We start from the raw sequence: 14,980 nt of genomic DNA, 5'->3' as shown, positions 1-14,980 counted from the left end.
GTATGAGGGAGGTGAGCGCTGTAAGTATAGTAATATCTAATATTACTCCAACTCATGTCGCATGGTATTTGATGCATATGAGTGAGAATTCAAGCCAGCAGTCATACAAACTTCTACCCAAGAGTAAATCCAAAGCATACAATTCTAGGAATAGTATCAAAGTATATTCTCTTCCCTCTGTCTACCCAGTTTGTAATGATTGCATTGAACAATAATGTTTAATACCAACAATACCAAATAAAATGTTTAGGTTTGCCGAGTTGAAAAAGAATACACATTTTTGTTTCTATTAAAAACTACTTTTATTCCCTGTGTCAACAGTATATGCAAAGAAAATCAAGTACTAAAATGATGTGAGCCATTTACAAATTAAATTACTGGTTTATGTTTTGGTAAGAATTACTTCTAAGTCTGAAAACAAATGTCATTTCCTCGCTTTCCTATTTTAAATGCTTATTCTCTTTTATTGCGTTTGTAATTTGAAATTATCTTGTTCATTGACTTACTTCTTATATTATTTATTAATTAATTCATTACAGTAGACTGTTCCAAAATGAAAGTCACTGTTCTGATACTGATAAAATACACCAAACGCTTAAAGATAAAGGATGATGGATTATTTTGTGTTCTCCTATAGAACTGGGTGTCAGGAGGTGAGAGAACAAACAGCATTCTCTAGCGGGGTTAGGCAGGGACTTAGCTGAGTGCCAGACAGGCTTCCTGATTCAGCGAGAGCACCTCTTCATTTACCGCCATTTTACAGGGACTCCCTGCATAAGCTTTAGTTTGAAGAAAGGGTTCCATTACTTAAAAACAGAGGTTTAGGGTAGTGTGGGAGAATTCCATTGTTCTGGGAAATTTAGAGCAAAACATAGGAAACATAGGAATCAAAACATAGCTGAAACTATTTTGATTCTAAATTATATTATTTCCCTTCAAAGTCAATATGCTGTAAGCACCATTATTATTTTTAATATTTTGTTGTTAATATTAATAACAAAATTATTTCTGCTTCAATTTTAAAGATTTAAGCAATTACACATTTTTAGAATTTTAGGAAAAATGAAACACTAATGCCTCTAGAATTAGAAAATCTTTGTCTTTTAGCTACATAAAAATTAAAAGTTCAACTTTGTGTTTGAGAATTTTAGAATCTTTGGAAAGATTTCTTCTCCCATTGTGTTAATCTTATATTTGCATTTAATTTTTTTTTCTATAAGAGAGCATATGAAAACATGTTTAGTGTTTCCTCCCTGTCCAGGTTGCATTTTATCTTGAGTAGATGTAAAACCAGATTAGTTGTAATAGGATTCCAGGATGCGGGCAGATGGCTATTAGTCTTGGATGATGTCTCTTGCAATCAGCTCCTTCATTATTTCATTGGTACCACCGTAGATTGGCTGAACTCGGGCATCCACGTAAGCTCTGCATAATTCAGAAAACAATTGAAGAATAAATAAAAAAATATTAGATGTTATAAATTTGGTGTCACCACAAAACTGTTGATGACTTTAAGGTAGTCACTTCATAAAATCCAACCAATAAAAGTTTTTCATAATTACTTTTTTCCACTTTGGCATTCATCCTCAATTAGTATAATTACACAATTCTATTAAGAGAGTGATCATCTGTATACTTTGTTTTAGTTTGCTGAAAGATATTATAAATTCCAAATAACATCTGTAGGTTTGTTTTAATTTTGTAAAATTCAGCACATACAACAGCACTCTTTAAAATGTCCACTTTAGATTTAGAAATGGGTACAACCTTTTAATGTCTTGTTATCTTTTATGATTCCTAAAAAAGTTGAAATCCACTGGTTTTGTAGAAAACAAAAGAGAAAAGAAAGTGCGTATTTTCTAAAATTCCTTTGGATTCCTGCCACCACTGCTGCCATCAGTGGTACAAATAGATGTTTTAGAAAATGTTGCTTCCCACAAAGTTAACAAGTAACTCATTTTTGGAAATGGTTAATAGTCACTCCAGTAATGTATGAGGTTACAATACTGAGGGCTGAGTTCACTAGCCACCTCCCCCCTGCAAAAAAAAATAGTTATAAAAATTTACTTTGGCAGCAATGGTAGTAACAATGACACTGTTCTTACCATTTCTCATCTCACTTTATCCTGCCAGCTCTGAGATCAGGGAGGAGAAACATTATACTGTTTTGCAGGTAAAGGAACTGAGGTGCAGAGAAGTTAATACATTTACTAATTAATGGTTGCTATTTGATGGTCAAAAAGGAAATTGGCAGACTGGAATGAGAAGGCAGGTGTCCTGCCACCCTGGCAAGTGTCTCTCGTATTGTATCATAATGTTTTCATTGACACAGGTGCGCAGGACTTTCATAGTAGACAAATTCGAAGGCATTTCTTTCTCAAGCATAAAACCTGTTTGTTTTTTAATTGAATTTTTGAGACAAATTAAATGTGCCAATTCTGGACTTCTCCTTTGTCCTATTCATCATGAGACCTTGGAAAGAGTAAGCACTCAGTCAGTATTTGCTGATTTGATTTATTATATTACAAAGATATTTTAGTGTCTCAATGCCAACTTTCAGAAAATACTTGAAGTCTAAGGACATTTGTGTTTTCAAATATATATGTGTGTGTGTGTGTGTGTGTGTGTGTGTGTTTTATTTTGAACAGATTCCATTGCTGCCCACAAAATCCAGCCCCTGCATTTGGAGGACCTCCCTAGCATTTCAGTCTGCTTCTGCAATCTGAATCTTCTAGACATTTTTTGATTGGGTTGGGCATTTTTTTTTCCACATGACAGAAGTTCCAATGGAATTGGTAATGACAGAAATCAGTAGACCTTTTATAGGTTACTAATTAAATTCAGCCATCAACTAAAATTAACAGAGAAAGGCAGCAGAATAAATGTTTAACCACACGATGACGAAGCTCTGTGTCTCAGGCCGCTCTTCCTAGCAGTGGCAGAGAAGTCTCGAGATGGCAAAGGCTGTCTCACTTCTCCCAGATCCCAAGCCCCATGAGTAAGACTGAAGTGAACTCATGCTAAAGAGCAGTTACTTAAGGACGAATAACAGATAAATAAAATGAAACAAAACAAAAAAGTACCTCTTTTATCTGCGAAACCAAAGCTCAACAACACACACACACACAAATAGTATAGCTTAATCTTAGGATATGACAAACACACGTAGAAAGTTTTTTTCTATTAAATTATAGTCTGTTGTACATCCACATACCGCCTAATGTGTCTAATTAGCCTTTTTGATATTACCTATTACTTTCTTTCTTGTAATTTTATAAAAAATTCCTTCCCCATGTCTTTGGGGAGAAAAATAGTAGTCCAGTTGAAAAGTTCATACAATCTTTGAAGTAACAAGCTGCCCAAGAAGGGGCTGATTATACCTGAAAGGAAATGTACATCTCTCAGACTGAAACTGGGGATTCCAAACACTGAGCCATAACTCCACGGTCTGTGCTTGCTACTGTCCTGAAGGGGCAGCCTCCCGGGCCATGGGCATGGTGACTCCTCCTTAACTGCTACACTTTTCTCAGAACCTGAACTAAAACCAGACACTGAGCCTGCTTGTCTGCTTTCCTCGTGCAGCTGTGACTGCACAGTTGAGTAGAGAACTATAAACACCCATTATTATGTCGCTTTTCTCCCATAGTGAATATTGTGAGTCAATTATTCTGAGTAAAACATGAAATGCACAGGAAATATTTCAGTGATGATTTAATTTGTGCTGGCAAAATTCAATGTTTACTTTTGATTTCATGACTATGCAAAGATAAAAAATAAATCTGCTTTGGATTAAGGTCTGTTTGAAGTAGTTCTAAAAGGATATACCAAAATCCAAATCCAAGGTTTGATTAAAAAAAAAGAAAGAAGTCATTTAGCTATTTCATGCCCACATTCCCAAGAAAGTAAAAAGCCTACTTACTGCTGAGTTTTTATAAAAAGTTATAAATTATATATATCCTATGCTTAAAGCTTTATGAGCTGCCCAGTGGCTATAGAAAACTAGTAAATTATATCTATGGTGAAGCTTCTGTTCTTAATGTAACATTAATAAAATGTTTATTTTCCTCATTAAGGACTATAAGTGTATCAGATGTTCCAATTATGCTTGCCAAAATGATACATTTGAAAGTTAATTTGAGTACTAGTTTGATAATTTTCTCTTTAGATATCTGTATTTAGATTAAAATTAGAAAAAGTGTTTTGGCTTTCTCATCCTCTGATGCAGAACTAAATTGGATTTCTCTTAATATAGCAAAAAACTTTCTTGGGAAAATTTTATAAACTGAAAATATTGCTAAATAAAAGGAAAATATATTCTCTAGAGTGATGAAGAGATTTGCTATGGGGAGATTCCTGAGGCAATTTCATGGACAGATAAATGGATAAAGAAAATGTAGTATCTACATACAATGGAATACTACTCAACCTTTAGTCAGAAGAAAGCTCAGCAGTATGTGGCAATCTGGAAGAATCTTGGAGACATTCTTCTAAGGGAAATAAGCCAGTCACCGAAACACAAATACTACATTGATTCCACCTACATGAATTATCTAAAATAGTAAACCTCATAGAATCAATGACGAATGGTAGTTGCCAGGGGCAAAGGGGAGGGAGGAAGATGGAGTGTTACTAATCAATGAGTTTAAAATTTGTTAAGTAGGATAAATAATCTCTAGAGATCCATACTACAACATTGTACCTCCAGTTTATAATACTCGACAGTACACTTGAAATTTGTGAAGAGGGGAGATCTTATGGTGAGTGCTCTTACCGAGGTAAAATAAAATAGAACAAAAAGAAAAGAAAAGAATTAATAGTCACTCAAATTAAAGGAAGAATAATAACCTACTTTTTTTCAACCTATTATATTAACACTAAATTTAAATGGCAATAACATTCATAGCTTAGGAGGGTAAGTCATCAGACTTTGTTCATTGTGAATTGCTAGCAATTAGAATCTGGAAATTATAAAAATTTAAAATAGGCATACTTTCGAACTAACAATACTACTTTTGAGACTCTTCTGTTGCAATCACAAACACATGTATTTAAGATAATGTAAAAAGGTGTCTGTTGTAGCATTGTCAGAGTAAGAAACTAGAAATAACCTGAATAATAATGGATAATCGATAAAACATTATTCAGCTATTTCAAAAGTGATATTAGTCCTTCTATATAACAATTCAAATAAAGTCACGTATCAAGCTTTAGTATATTGGTCCCTTTGCTTTCTTTAAAAATGGTAAAATCCTAGGAGGGAGCCAATAACATAATGGTGTTTCCATCATGTTATTGAGCAGAGTATCTGCTTGAAGATACTCTGTAGTAGCCCTGGCTGGTGTAGCTCAGTGGATTGAGCACAGGCTGTGAACCAAAGCATCGCAGGTTTGATTCCCAGTCAGGGCACATGCCTGGGTTGCAGGCCACGGCCCCCAGCAACCGCACATTGATGTTTCTCTCTCTCTCTCTTTCTCCCTCCTTTCCCTCCCTAAAAATAAATAAATAAAATCTTAAAAAAAAGATATTCTGTAATCAGTTGAAAATTTTTGCATCATCTTTCCTTCAGTGTATAAAGTACAGTGATTTTTCTTTCTTTATATCATCCAGAAGAGTGTAACAGAATAGCCACACTCACCTTGCAATTGGGTACTCCCACATGTATCCCCAGCCTCCATGGAGCTGTACACAATCATAAGCTACATGGTTTTGCATTTCAGAAGACCTAGGTGAACAAAATATAAAGTGGAAAAGAAACATTTGAAATCAATTTGTATGAGGTGCTTCACAATCAGGGAACAAATGATTTGTCAAATGCATACATTTATCAAATAATTAATAATAGGTATATTGTCCTGGCTGGTGTGACTCAGTTGGTTAGGTATTGTCCTGCAAACTGAAAGGTCACCGATTTGATTCCCGGTCAGGGCACATGCCTGGGTTGCAGGTTTGGTCCCAGGTCAGGGCCTGTATGGAAGGCGACCAGTCGATGTTTCTCATTTACAATGATGATTCCCTCCCTCTCTTTTCCCCTCCCTTCCCCCTTCTCTCTAAAAAGAATAAATAAAAAATAGGCATATTAGCCAAGCAGAGATATAATTGTGTATAAATCATATATGAAATAAATCTCAGGACAATTTTCACATAATGAATGCTTTCTTCATCAATTATACTTCTGGCTGGGTTTTTGTTAAGCCTGGAAACAAAGTGTGGAAGGCACAGCCTGTTAGGTTTTTGCTACTTTACACCTGAAAAGGACATAGTAAAAACTTGAATTTGGTTTCAAGCTTTGAATCTAATTTATTTAGATTCTCTAGATGACCTAAGTTAACAGTATACTGCCATCTATTTCCTTTTATTTTGGAATGCCTTTTTTTTTTTTCCTCCAAAGATGTCACTTCCTACCTGAAAGCTGCAGGTCTGAATTCAAGTAACCGAGAAAAAAAATTTCTTAGGGCTTTCAGAAATAAACTGAAAGTAAAAGCCAAAACTTAAGGGGGCACACTACTATTGAGTATTGCAACCATAGGACACTTATTAAAGGTTACTTGGAAATTATCATCCATGAAATACATTCTAGTATAATAATACGAAATATTTGAGAAATATGCTTTTTGATCTTATCACAAAAACTTCAACTATCATTAAAATTTATAAGCTAATTGGAAAGGATTTTTTATTTATCTTAACGTAAAAAGTAAGTTAGTTCAAGATTATTTTCTACTTTTCAATAGCAGAAAACAAAGAAAGGTAAGCATGGACACATTTTCCTATTAAAAATAATCTTTAACTCGAAATAACAATATCCTGTAATAATTAACAGACAAGGCTCAAGGGCAACAATATTTGGAATCCTATAAATTTTTGTATTTGGCAAGTATTAATATATTAGTGAAATATTTACTGGGCTGTAACTAGTTGCTTTGTCCGCTTCAATGTAAAGTACCAGTATGTCTATATACCTGGGGTTTTCAAGAATAACGAAGTCTATAGCTATCTAAATATCTCTTTTTCCAAAAATATCTTATTGAAAATCAGTTTTATAGTTTTTAAACCCATCAAAGAACTTGCTGTAAGTATAAATATAAAATATCACTCCTCCAAAAAAGTCACCCCCCCAACCCCAACAAAAGTTCAAGTTTCTAGTAATTCCACATCAATTTCAACCTGGCAAATTTATCATTTTGGAATCATTACATAAAGTACTATTCCGCATATTTTCCCATTCTACTTCTGATTAAACTGAACATGAGTTAATGAATAATGACAGGAATTTTTTCTAGGTTATTTTTGGGCTAATGAGATGTGAGAATGTTTGCTTTTAAAACAGAGAAAACCAAACCCACATCCAGAATCTGATTTAAACTGTGTTCGTGCATCTTAAAATACACAGAAGCCTTATGGGGTCCCTTTTTAAAAAAATCAACTCATCTTTAATACCATGGCTACTCATCTTCAATACAAATGTAAGTCTTTCTGAAGTTAATGGGACATTGTTTTCCTCCCACTGAATAGAGCATGTGCAACTTTTGATTAGACAGTCAATTCTTCAGAAATTTTTCTTTGAAAAACACCTCAAATAGGAAAATCCTGTCCAAGCTACTCATTTCACAAATAACAAAATGTTTTCTCAGAGAGAATGGAATTTAATTTTAGTTATTCAATGAAAGAATAGGGACTACTTCAGGGCTCCTAAGTTTTACTGAAAGTGTTTGGGCTCACTCTGCTGTCAGGCTGCAGATAATTTGAAATTAAACTTAATTGAATGAACTAATCCGTCATCCTACTTCGGTCTCTTACTGTTTTATTTTGAATGGCATGCTAAACATTAAATACCAACTTGAGTAATTTTTCGCACATTATAAATAGGCCTAATGGGGCCTTTCAGCATTTTTTGCAAAGTTGGTTCATACTGCGAGTTCCATTGACACAGCCTTCTCCCTTTAAGGCCCTCAAGGCCGAGTTGAAAGTTGGACGACTTCCGTAACAGTCTGTGCAAACACCGCATTTTAATCGCCGTGGCACACATACCAGTATTTCGCCATGGAAGCAGTGGCAGAATCCAGACGTTTTGCTGCATGCAACTGGAGACAGCTGTCCACAAAAGCTCTGGTTACACAGATCTCTGTTTTTAATTCTGCTAGTTTATGCTGCACCGTCTGAAGTTGAAAGGAAATGAAAGATAAAAATAAGTATGGCAGAAAAGCATGTTTTGAGTCACCTAGCATATCAAAAATTATATAATAAAAGATTCTTCAGGCAAACCAAAAGTGGAGTTACTAGGTTTTCTTTTTTTCTCCTGAAAGCAGGCCTATGCTAAAGAAAGGGCTTAAATTTAAACCCGCAGTATATCATTGCTAAGGAAACTTGTAATGAAAGAAAAGGTGCACAAATAAATGCATAACTATCTTATGTTCTAGATTTAAAAACGTAGACCATTTAGGGGAGTTTCCTGAAAGACACGGGGACTGATGAGTGAGCACCACCTTGTGGTATGGCCCTTTAGGTAGTACAACTGTGAAAAAGGTGTTTTCCTCCAGAATGGAAATCCACGAAGTGTTCTCTTTTAATGAAATTGAGTAATCACATTTCTCAATTCTGCTTCTTTGTCTCAGCATAAAGTAACAAAGTAACAAGCCTGAGTGACAACATAAAAATATGTTACGTTGCACACAGTATTTCATCTAGATCTGTAGAATGCAATAGAAGAATAACAGAATGGAGATCTCAGTGGATCAGAGCCTGTACCCCCAACCTCTGCTGCCTCTCCCCACCCGTCTTCTTATTCCTCTCAGTAGCCTGTCTAGCAGCGTCTAACTTGAATCAAATGGTGAGCAATTGTCAATGCTAATCTACCTATATACCTCCTCCTCCTGCTGGCTGTAGACAACCAATAGTATTCTTTCTATCCAGATCAGCCTCAGTCGTTCTCGACTGCTCTTGCTCCCACCAAATTGTCTTGCATTCCCGACTCTTGGCTCTCACATCTTGAACTTTAAGTTTACATGTGGTCTCGTTAGCGCCAACTCTTGATCCGCCTTCAGAGGCTGGATTTGACGTGAAGTGCTGGCTTTCCACTTTGGGTAATCTCCAAAAATGTATCACATTAGTTGACCTGATAGGTTCAACGCCCGGCTATACAGTCAGCGGGCTCTACCTTCCATGTGGAGATTTAGATAGAAATAGAGTTTTGATCATTGTGCTGTGGAATATTTGAGTGAGACCTTCACTGTGGCTAATAAAAGGAATGGAAGTTAGTGGCAAAGGTGACTCGGTGAAACTTAAACTAGAAATTAAATGTATGCCACCCATACACTGGCAAGTCCAAAGCCATGACTGAGTTCTCAAAGGAAGGTTTGGGGGACCAGATTCTCAGAGGATGCTGGCCTGTCTTTACTACTGGTTACAGTAGTTCTCAAACCACAAAACTGAACCTTTCGGCATCATTGTGGTGGAGAAAATTTGGGTACTTCCATTTCTGGAAAAGAGTAGACAAGGAGAATGAGAAGACACAGGAGGAGGCGAGATCAGGGTGTGTCAGGTGGAACAGGTGCTCTGATGGACAGATTCCTCGTAAGTGTTCCAACGTAACTGTGGTGCTGATGAAAAACCCAGCTGACAGCATTTCCCATGGCATTAACTGTCCTGTTCTAGAAACAGATGATGTGGCTGGCGTCTAATGATTCCAAAACTAAGCAGTGGGAAGGCCGATGCCACGCTTTCCCACCGATATATCTTGGACTCTAAATCAGAACATGCTGGGCGACATCAAAAGCTTCTTCTCTTCTTGTTCTTTCTCTTACTTTTTCCATTTTTCTTTCTATTCACTTAATTAGGTCAAATCTCTACCTACTAATCAGCACAAAGTTTCCCACTCCCACCCCACACATCCAAGTTTACTCATAGAAAATCTAAACGTGGAATAAGAAATGGAAAAAAAGTGGGGAAACCGTTTTCTATACATGCACCACAGATGAATATATGTTCCATGAAAGTCCCTGCAACTCAGTTCTGAGCCTACTTCTGGTTTATTTAGCTCAATGGCCCTTCATTTGGAAAACCACAGGGAAACTGACAAGTCTCAAGAAACTTTTGACCCAGCCTCACCCCCGTGGATGGCACATTTGTGAAGTCATGCACTGTTCATAGGAGAGAAGCAAGATCTCTTAAGTCCAATTCTCTCACATGAGAGCTGTCCCGATGGGAATGCTAGGAGCTTCTAGAGGCTGAAATTAAATTTCAGACCAGGAGGGGCACATTTAGAATTCTTGTGTCAGCACATTTGGTGAGGTCCAGAGGTCTGAAGGAACTGAGGTCTTCAAGAGCGCATAATTTAACTCCTTGGAGATAAAGAGATTAAATATTTACACGTTATTGGCATTGACTTGGGCATGACTATGCAGACTTGGTCTTTGCTCTTCACTGCAGACACTATGTCATACTTTTAGAAATGATTCTCTACCGAATGGCAGCTCCTAATTGTACCACACATTATTAGCAAGGTGCTCTCGTGAATGATCAACATGCTCATAGCAGTATATTTTAACATTCATTAACAGTCACTAGACCATATTGCAGCCAGTATTAAAAAAAAATTTTTCCTTGTTACCAAGTAGACCAGATAACCAGATAGAGTCTCCTTCAGAGTTCTGAGTGACAAAATTCTTAGAACCACAGAATTGTGGAACTGGAAGACACCTTGGAAAGTTATGCAGCCTAGCATTGCACTTAAACACCACCACTTGTTTCACTCTCATATATTTCACCTGAAATATAAAATATAACATCTTGGGTACACTGTCTAATTTTACAGTTAATTAATCTTAAATTCAAGTCCTTAAGAATTAGATATTCCCTTTTTTTGAGGAACATAAGAAGTGTTATTTTTTTCCTCGCCTATTCCTTCTTCTAATACTTTGTGTCCTAAGAATTAAGAGCACATACCACTCAGGAAATAACTAAAGTTTGCATTAGAAAAGAACACTGAATTTTCACTTCCTTGAACATCCTATCTACCTTAAATTTCTGGGTAAGAAAACTAGCATCTGAGTTAAGAGTGTAGGTTCTGGAGTCAGAGTATCTATGTAATCTTGGGCAAGTTACTTAACCTCTCTATCTTTCAATCTCCTTCTCTGTAAAAGAAGGATAAATATAATAGTTATTACATGGAGTTGCTGTGAAAAAATGAGACAATTCATTTAGCAGTGTCTGGCACATAGGCACAATGTAAAATAATGATAAATGACAGCATTATCATTATTGAATATCTGAATTTTACAGTTTTATTGTCTATTTAATGGAAAATTTGACTTAACATCAAATATAGAAAGTATGAATGAAAAGAAATGGAAGTCCTATAACTACTTAAGTATGGTAGGTCTCCATCTTAAAAAGAAAGTAAATTTTTGTGAAACACATCCAGAGGGCTAGAGAGGACCACCATGTTTAAAATTCAAGGATAAAAAAGAGAAAGGAAACTGAATTGTTATATGTTCATAAAATGATATTTAGCTAAGTATAACATGGCATTTAGAAGTCTTCTGTTTCAATGTAATGACTAGAACTATAGTGTACCCAGCTCTAGAATAGGGTGTGTAGGCATGTACCGGTCATTCTTCGTCTATGAATACACTAAATTCATAGATTGAATATTAAAATATTATTCAAAGGTACTTATCTAGATAAATCAGAAAGACTAGAAGAAATATCTCAGAAATCTCAAAACAGGCATTTACGTGGAAACCAATACTACTCATGTCAATGAACATGCCGGTGGAAGTAGAATGCTACTGCCACCTAGTGAAATTTTAGTAAATTACCTCTGAAAGAAAGCAACCAAAAATTGGCACCTGCTTTGCGAGGGATCGAAACTATTCTTTTTGTTATCTCTCTCTCTCTCTCTCTCTCTCTCTCACACACACACACACACACACACACACACACACATTTCCCTCACATTTAATGTCTAGGAAACGTCAAACCACATTTAACATTCTGAGCTACACATTCTGGGTAATATTACAGTTATCTTTGTTGTGATTTAATATGACTTCCATACCAAAAGCACAGGAATTGTATATTTCCAAGAGGGAATAAAAATATATCTTTTTGGTTCATTTTTTACATTATTCAAAACAGGTCTAAATGCATGAGCATTTTAATAAATATTTTTGATGTGAAAGTGGTGGTGGCTGGACTTCAGAAGCGAGTGATACTAATTCCACTTTGGGTATGGCTGGGAGAGTCACAGGGCGATACCAAGTGGCATCACCGCTGTTATATTGCTTCACGCCTATAGGTACGACTCATGCCAACAAAGTTACATCTGAGCACACGAAATTTAGAAGGCAATCAATACCTATGTGCTCTGTGAAACAAAAAGGAATAAATCATGAATGTGAGTATTTTTCAGTGGGAGACTACTGGCATCTTGACTGAGACAATTAGTTGTCCTGCAAAGCATCTCTGAGTTACAGAACATTTAACCACGCTGGCGTCCAGGGCTCTGCACCACCTTCCCTGACCTTTGTAAATGCCTGGGGGGAGGAGGGCAGTGATGGAGAATCACTGATATGTGTAGATCTTGCATTACATAACTGCAAGGGAATATAAAGTATAACATCTAGGGAGGTCAAATCATACAGTTTTTTAAAACGTTTCCTTGGCTAAGCATGGGCCTCATTTTGTAGATTCAGAACAACTGAACGTAGATCTGTTATGTCAGTTAGAAAGTTAGGATGTAAAGAAGTCTTTTCAGAATGGGAAAAGTTAACTAGATGAATATATAGGTAGGAAAGGGGTCCCAAAATGATGTGGAGTTGGTCCAGGCCAGGAGCAAGAAGTTGATAAAAAAGGCTCCCTTCATTGGAACAAAGTAGAGGAAGACATTACTTAAGAGGGTGAAGAAGCTAATTTAATGAATGCTTACTTTGCCAGACTATATTCTATGCACTTTGTGTGTATTACATCATCTAACCCTCACAGTAGCTCCCCGAGGTGACATTATTCACATCAGACAAATAAAAGAATATTTCTGAGAGGGATAATACAACTTCTCTAGGTCACAGGTATGCAAGAAACTGTGCTAGGAGTTAAACCACAACTGGACTTAATTTCTACAATACTGGTTCTAAAAAGCTACCAAAGTGTTTTATCTCTTCTTTTCCCCTCACAAAGCCTTTCAGCCAAGTCATTCTACTTAAAACTTTCGAGTTGATTTTCAAAATCAGGTGTTTTTTGTTTTTTTTTTTGCTGGTGAAATGTTTCACCAATTTGAAGGGTGCATTGTTTATAAACTATTCCTCCATTTAAGGTGACACTAGACAATCTAACATTTGATCAGCATATTTAGTGATTATGGACCTCATATGCTGAGTTCTTCTGAAAAATACCTTATACTTGCTGGCCAAACCAAAGTTAATGAAACACCATCATTCACTTTCTCTGTACCTGAACCTAGGCAGCTAAACCCTTTTAGAAAAGCTGTTACACAGAAAAGTAGAAGGTACCCCTAGACGTTCATGATCCATAATTTCATCTGGGTCCTCAATACTGCTTGCAGGCTTACCATTTTTCTCCAGTTAGTTCAGTCTCTCGCTCTGAGGAGGGGATTGCAAACCTCCAATTACCATTCACAGCCAGCAAAAGGAAAGAGTTGCCTACCATTAATACATTTTTACTTCCTCATTTCCATTTATGCCTCTGCTCACTCTATTCTGGCACCACCCCTGCACCAGTCCATTCGTGACTCTTAGAAAAACACCTCTGTATCATCATGTCCAATGGGCACTCTTTGACCTTCCTCTTATTTTCCCTCCAAGCAGCTTTGGCCCCACTCCCTCCTACTAAAAATTCTCTTTTCTTTCAGCTTCCGTGACACTTGCCTGATTTGCTTTCTCCTTTTTAGGTGTTCATTCTCAGTTGCCTCTGCAGGTTCTTCCTCTCCAATCCCACCTTTAAATTCTGTCTTCCCCGCCCCCCCCTCAGGATTCTGTCCTAGGATCTCTTCTTGCCTCATTGTCTATTCCCTCTTCCTCGGTGATCTCATCCACTCCCATGGACTCTATTACCACCTCCATGAGATTTACTCTGTATGTATGTGTAGCCTGGACTAATTTCAGATGGGTAATTGATATCGTGTAACACTAAATCATGACAGCAAGCTTACCTGTAGATGTGCAATTGTTTTCCCAAAAGCTTTTCTCTGTTTAGCGTACTCCCTGGTTTCTTCAAACATAAATTCGCTGGCTGAACTTGCTGATATGGCAATCAAAAGCCTTTCCTATAACCCAGAAATTAAGTCTTGAACATTATTCTAATTACACAAGTGGTTTTCACATGATTTCAATGATAATACATCCCATAAATAATCTTTAAAAAACTCCAACTAGTTTATTTCTTAACTGTTTATGAAAAAGGCTCCTATGGAGATTTCTAATATTTTAACATATCTGTAATAACTCCCTAAAGCAAATCCTTTATGTTTATGATTGATTGTCTTTACTATATATATGTAACTATATATGCAATTTATGAAATTTCCTCCTCTCTTGATTTGTCTATGAGAAAAGAATTCCGAAGTCGCTGGTTTTGACTTGTTGATCTCTGCACAGCACATACCCTGCAATATCTGTGGAAAACAACATTTTAAAGTGCACAGCTTAAATTCTGCGTATTAGTGCAAAAGTATTCACAGTTAGTTCAGTTCCATCTTGCTGGTGATTTTGATACTCCATTTCTTTTTTTAAAGGTTTTATTTACTTGTTTTTAGAGAGAGTGGCATGGAGGGAGAAGAAGGGAGAGGACCCCGGCAATGTGCTCTCGCATGCCCACAACCCAGGACCTGTGGGTCCTGGCCCACGATCCAGGCATGTGCCTGGACTAGGAATTGAACTGGTGACCTTTTGGTCTGCGGGACAATGCTCATATCCATGTCTGTGACAGTGTCTCTAGCCCTAGCCAGTGTTCCTGGTCCCCAACTTCA

General features: G+C 36.7%; 1 protein-coding gene across 1 annotated transcript in view; it reads right to left on the bottom strand.

Annotated features, from left to right (window-relative positions):
• Positions 1–393: 393 nt before the first annotated feature.
• The window catches only part of ACADL (acyl-CoA dehydrogenase long chain), a 32,021-nt gene continuing 17,434 nt past the window's right edge, over positions 394–14,980 (bottom strand). Inside the window, exons 8-11 of the mRNA XM_028509712.2 lie at positions 14,165–14,278; positions 8,029–8,156; positions 5,636–5,722; positions 394–1,425 (exon numbers count right to left, since the gene is read on the bottom strand). Of these exons, the coding sequence (XP_028365513.1) occupies positions 1,335–1,425; positions 5,636–5,722; positions 8,029–8,156; positions 14,165–14,278 (420 nt within the window). The 3' untranslated portion in view covers positions 394–1,334. The remainder of the gene's footprint in view (positions 1,426–5,635; positions 5,723–8,028; positions 8,157–14,164; positions 14,279–14,980) is intronic.

This window comes from Phyllostomus discolor, chromosome 4 (assembly GCF_004126475.2).
Source record: "Phyllostomus discolor isolate MPI-MPIP mPhyDis1 chromosome 4, mPhyDis1.pri.v3, whole genome shotgun sequence".
Classification (NCBI taxonomy): Eukaryota; Metazoa; Chordata; class Mammalia; order Chiroptera; family Phyllostomidae; genus Phyllostomus; species Phyllostomus discolor.
Note: the sequence above shows the minus strand (reverse complement) of the source record. Positions and strands in the feature narration are given on the sequence as shown.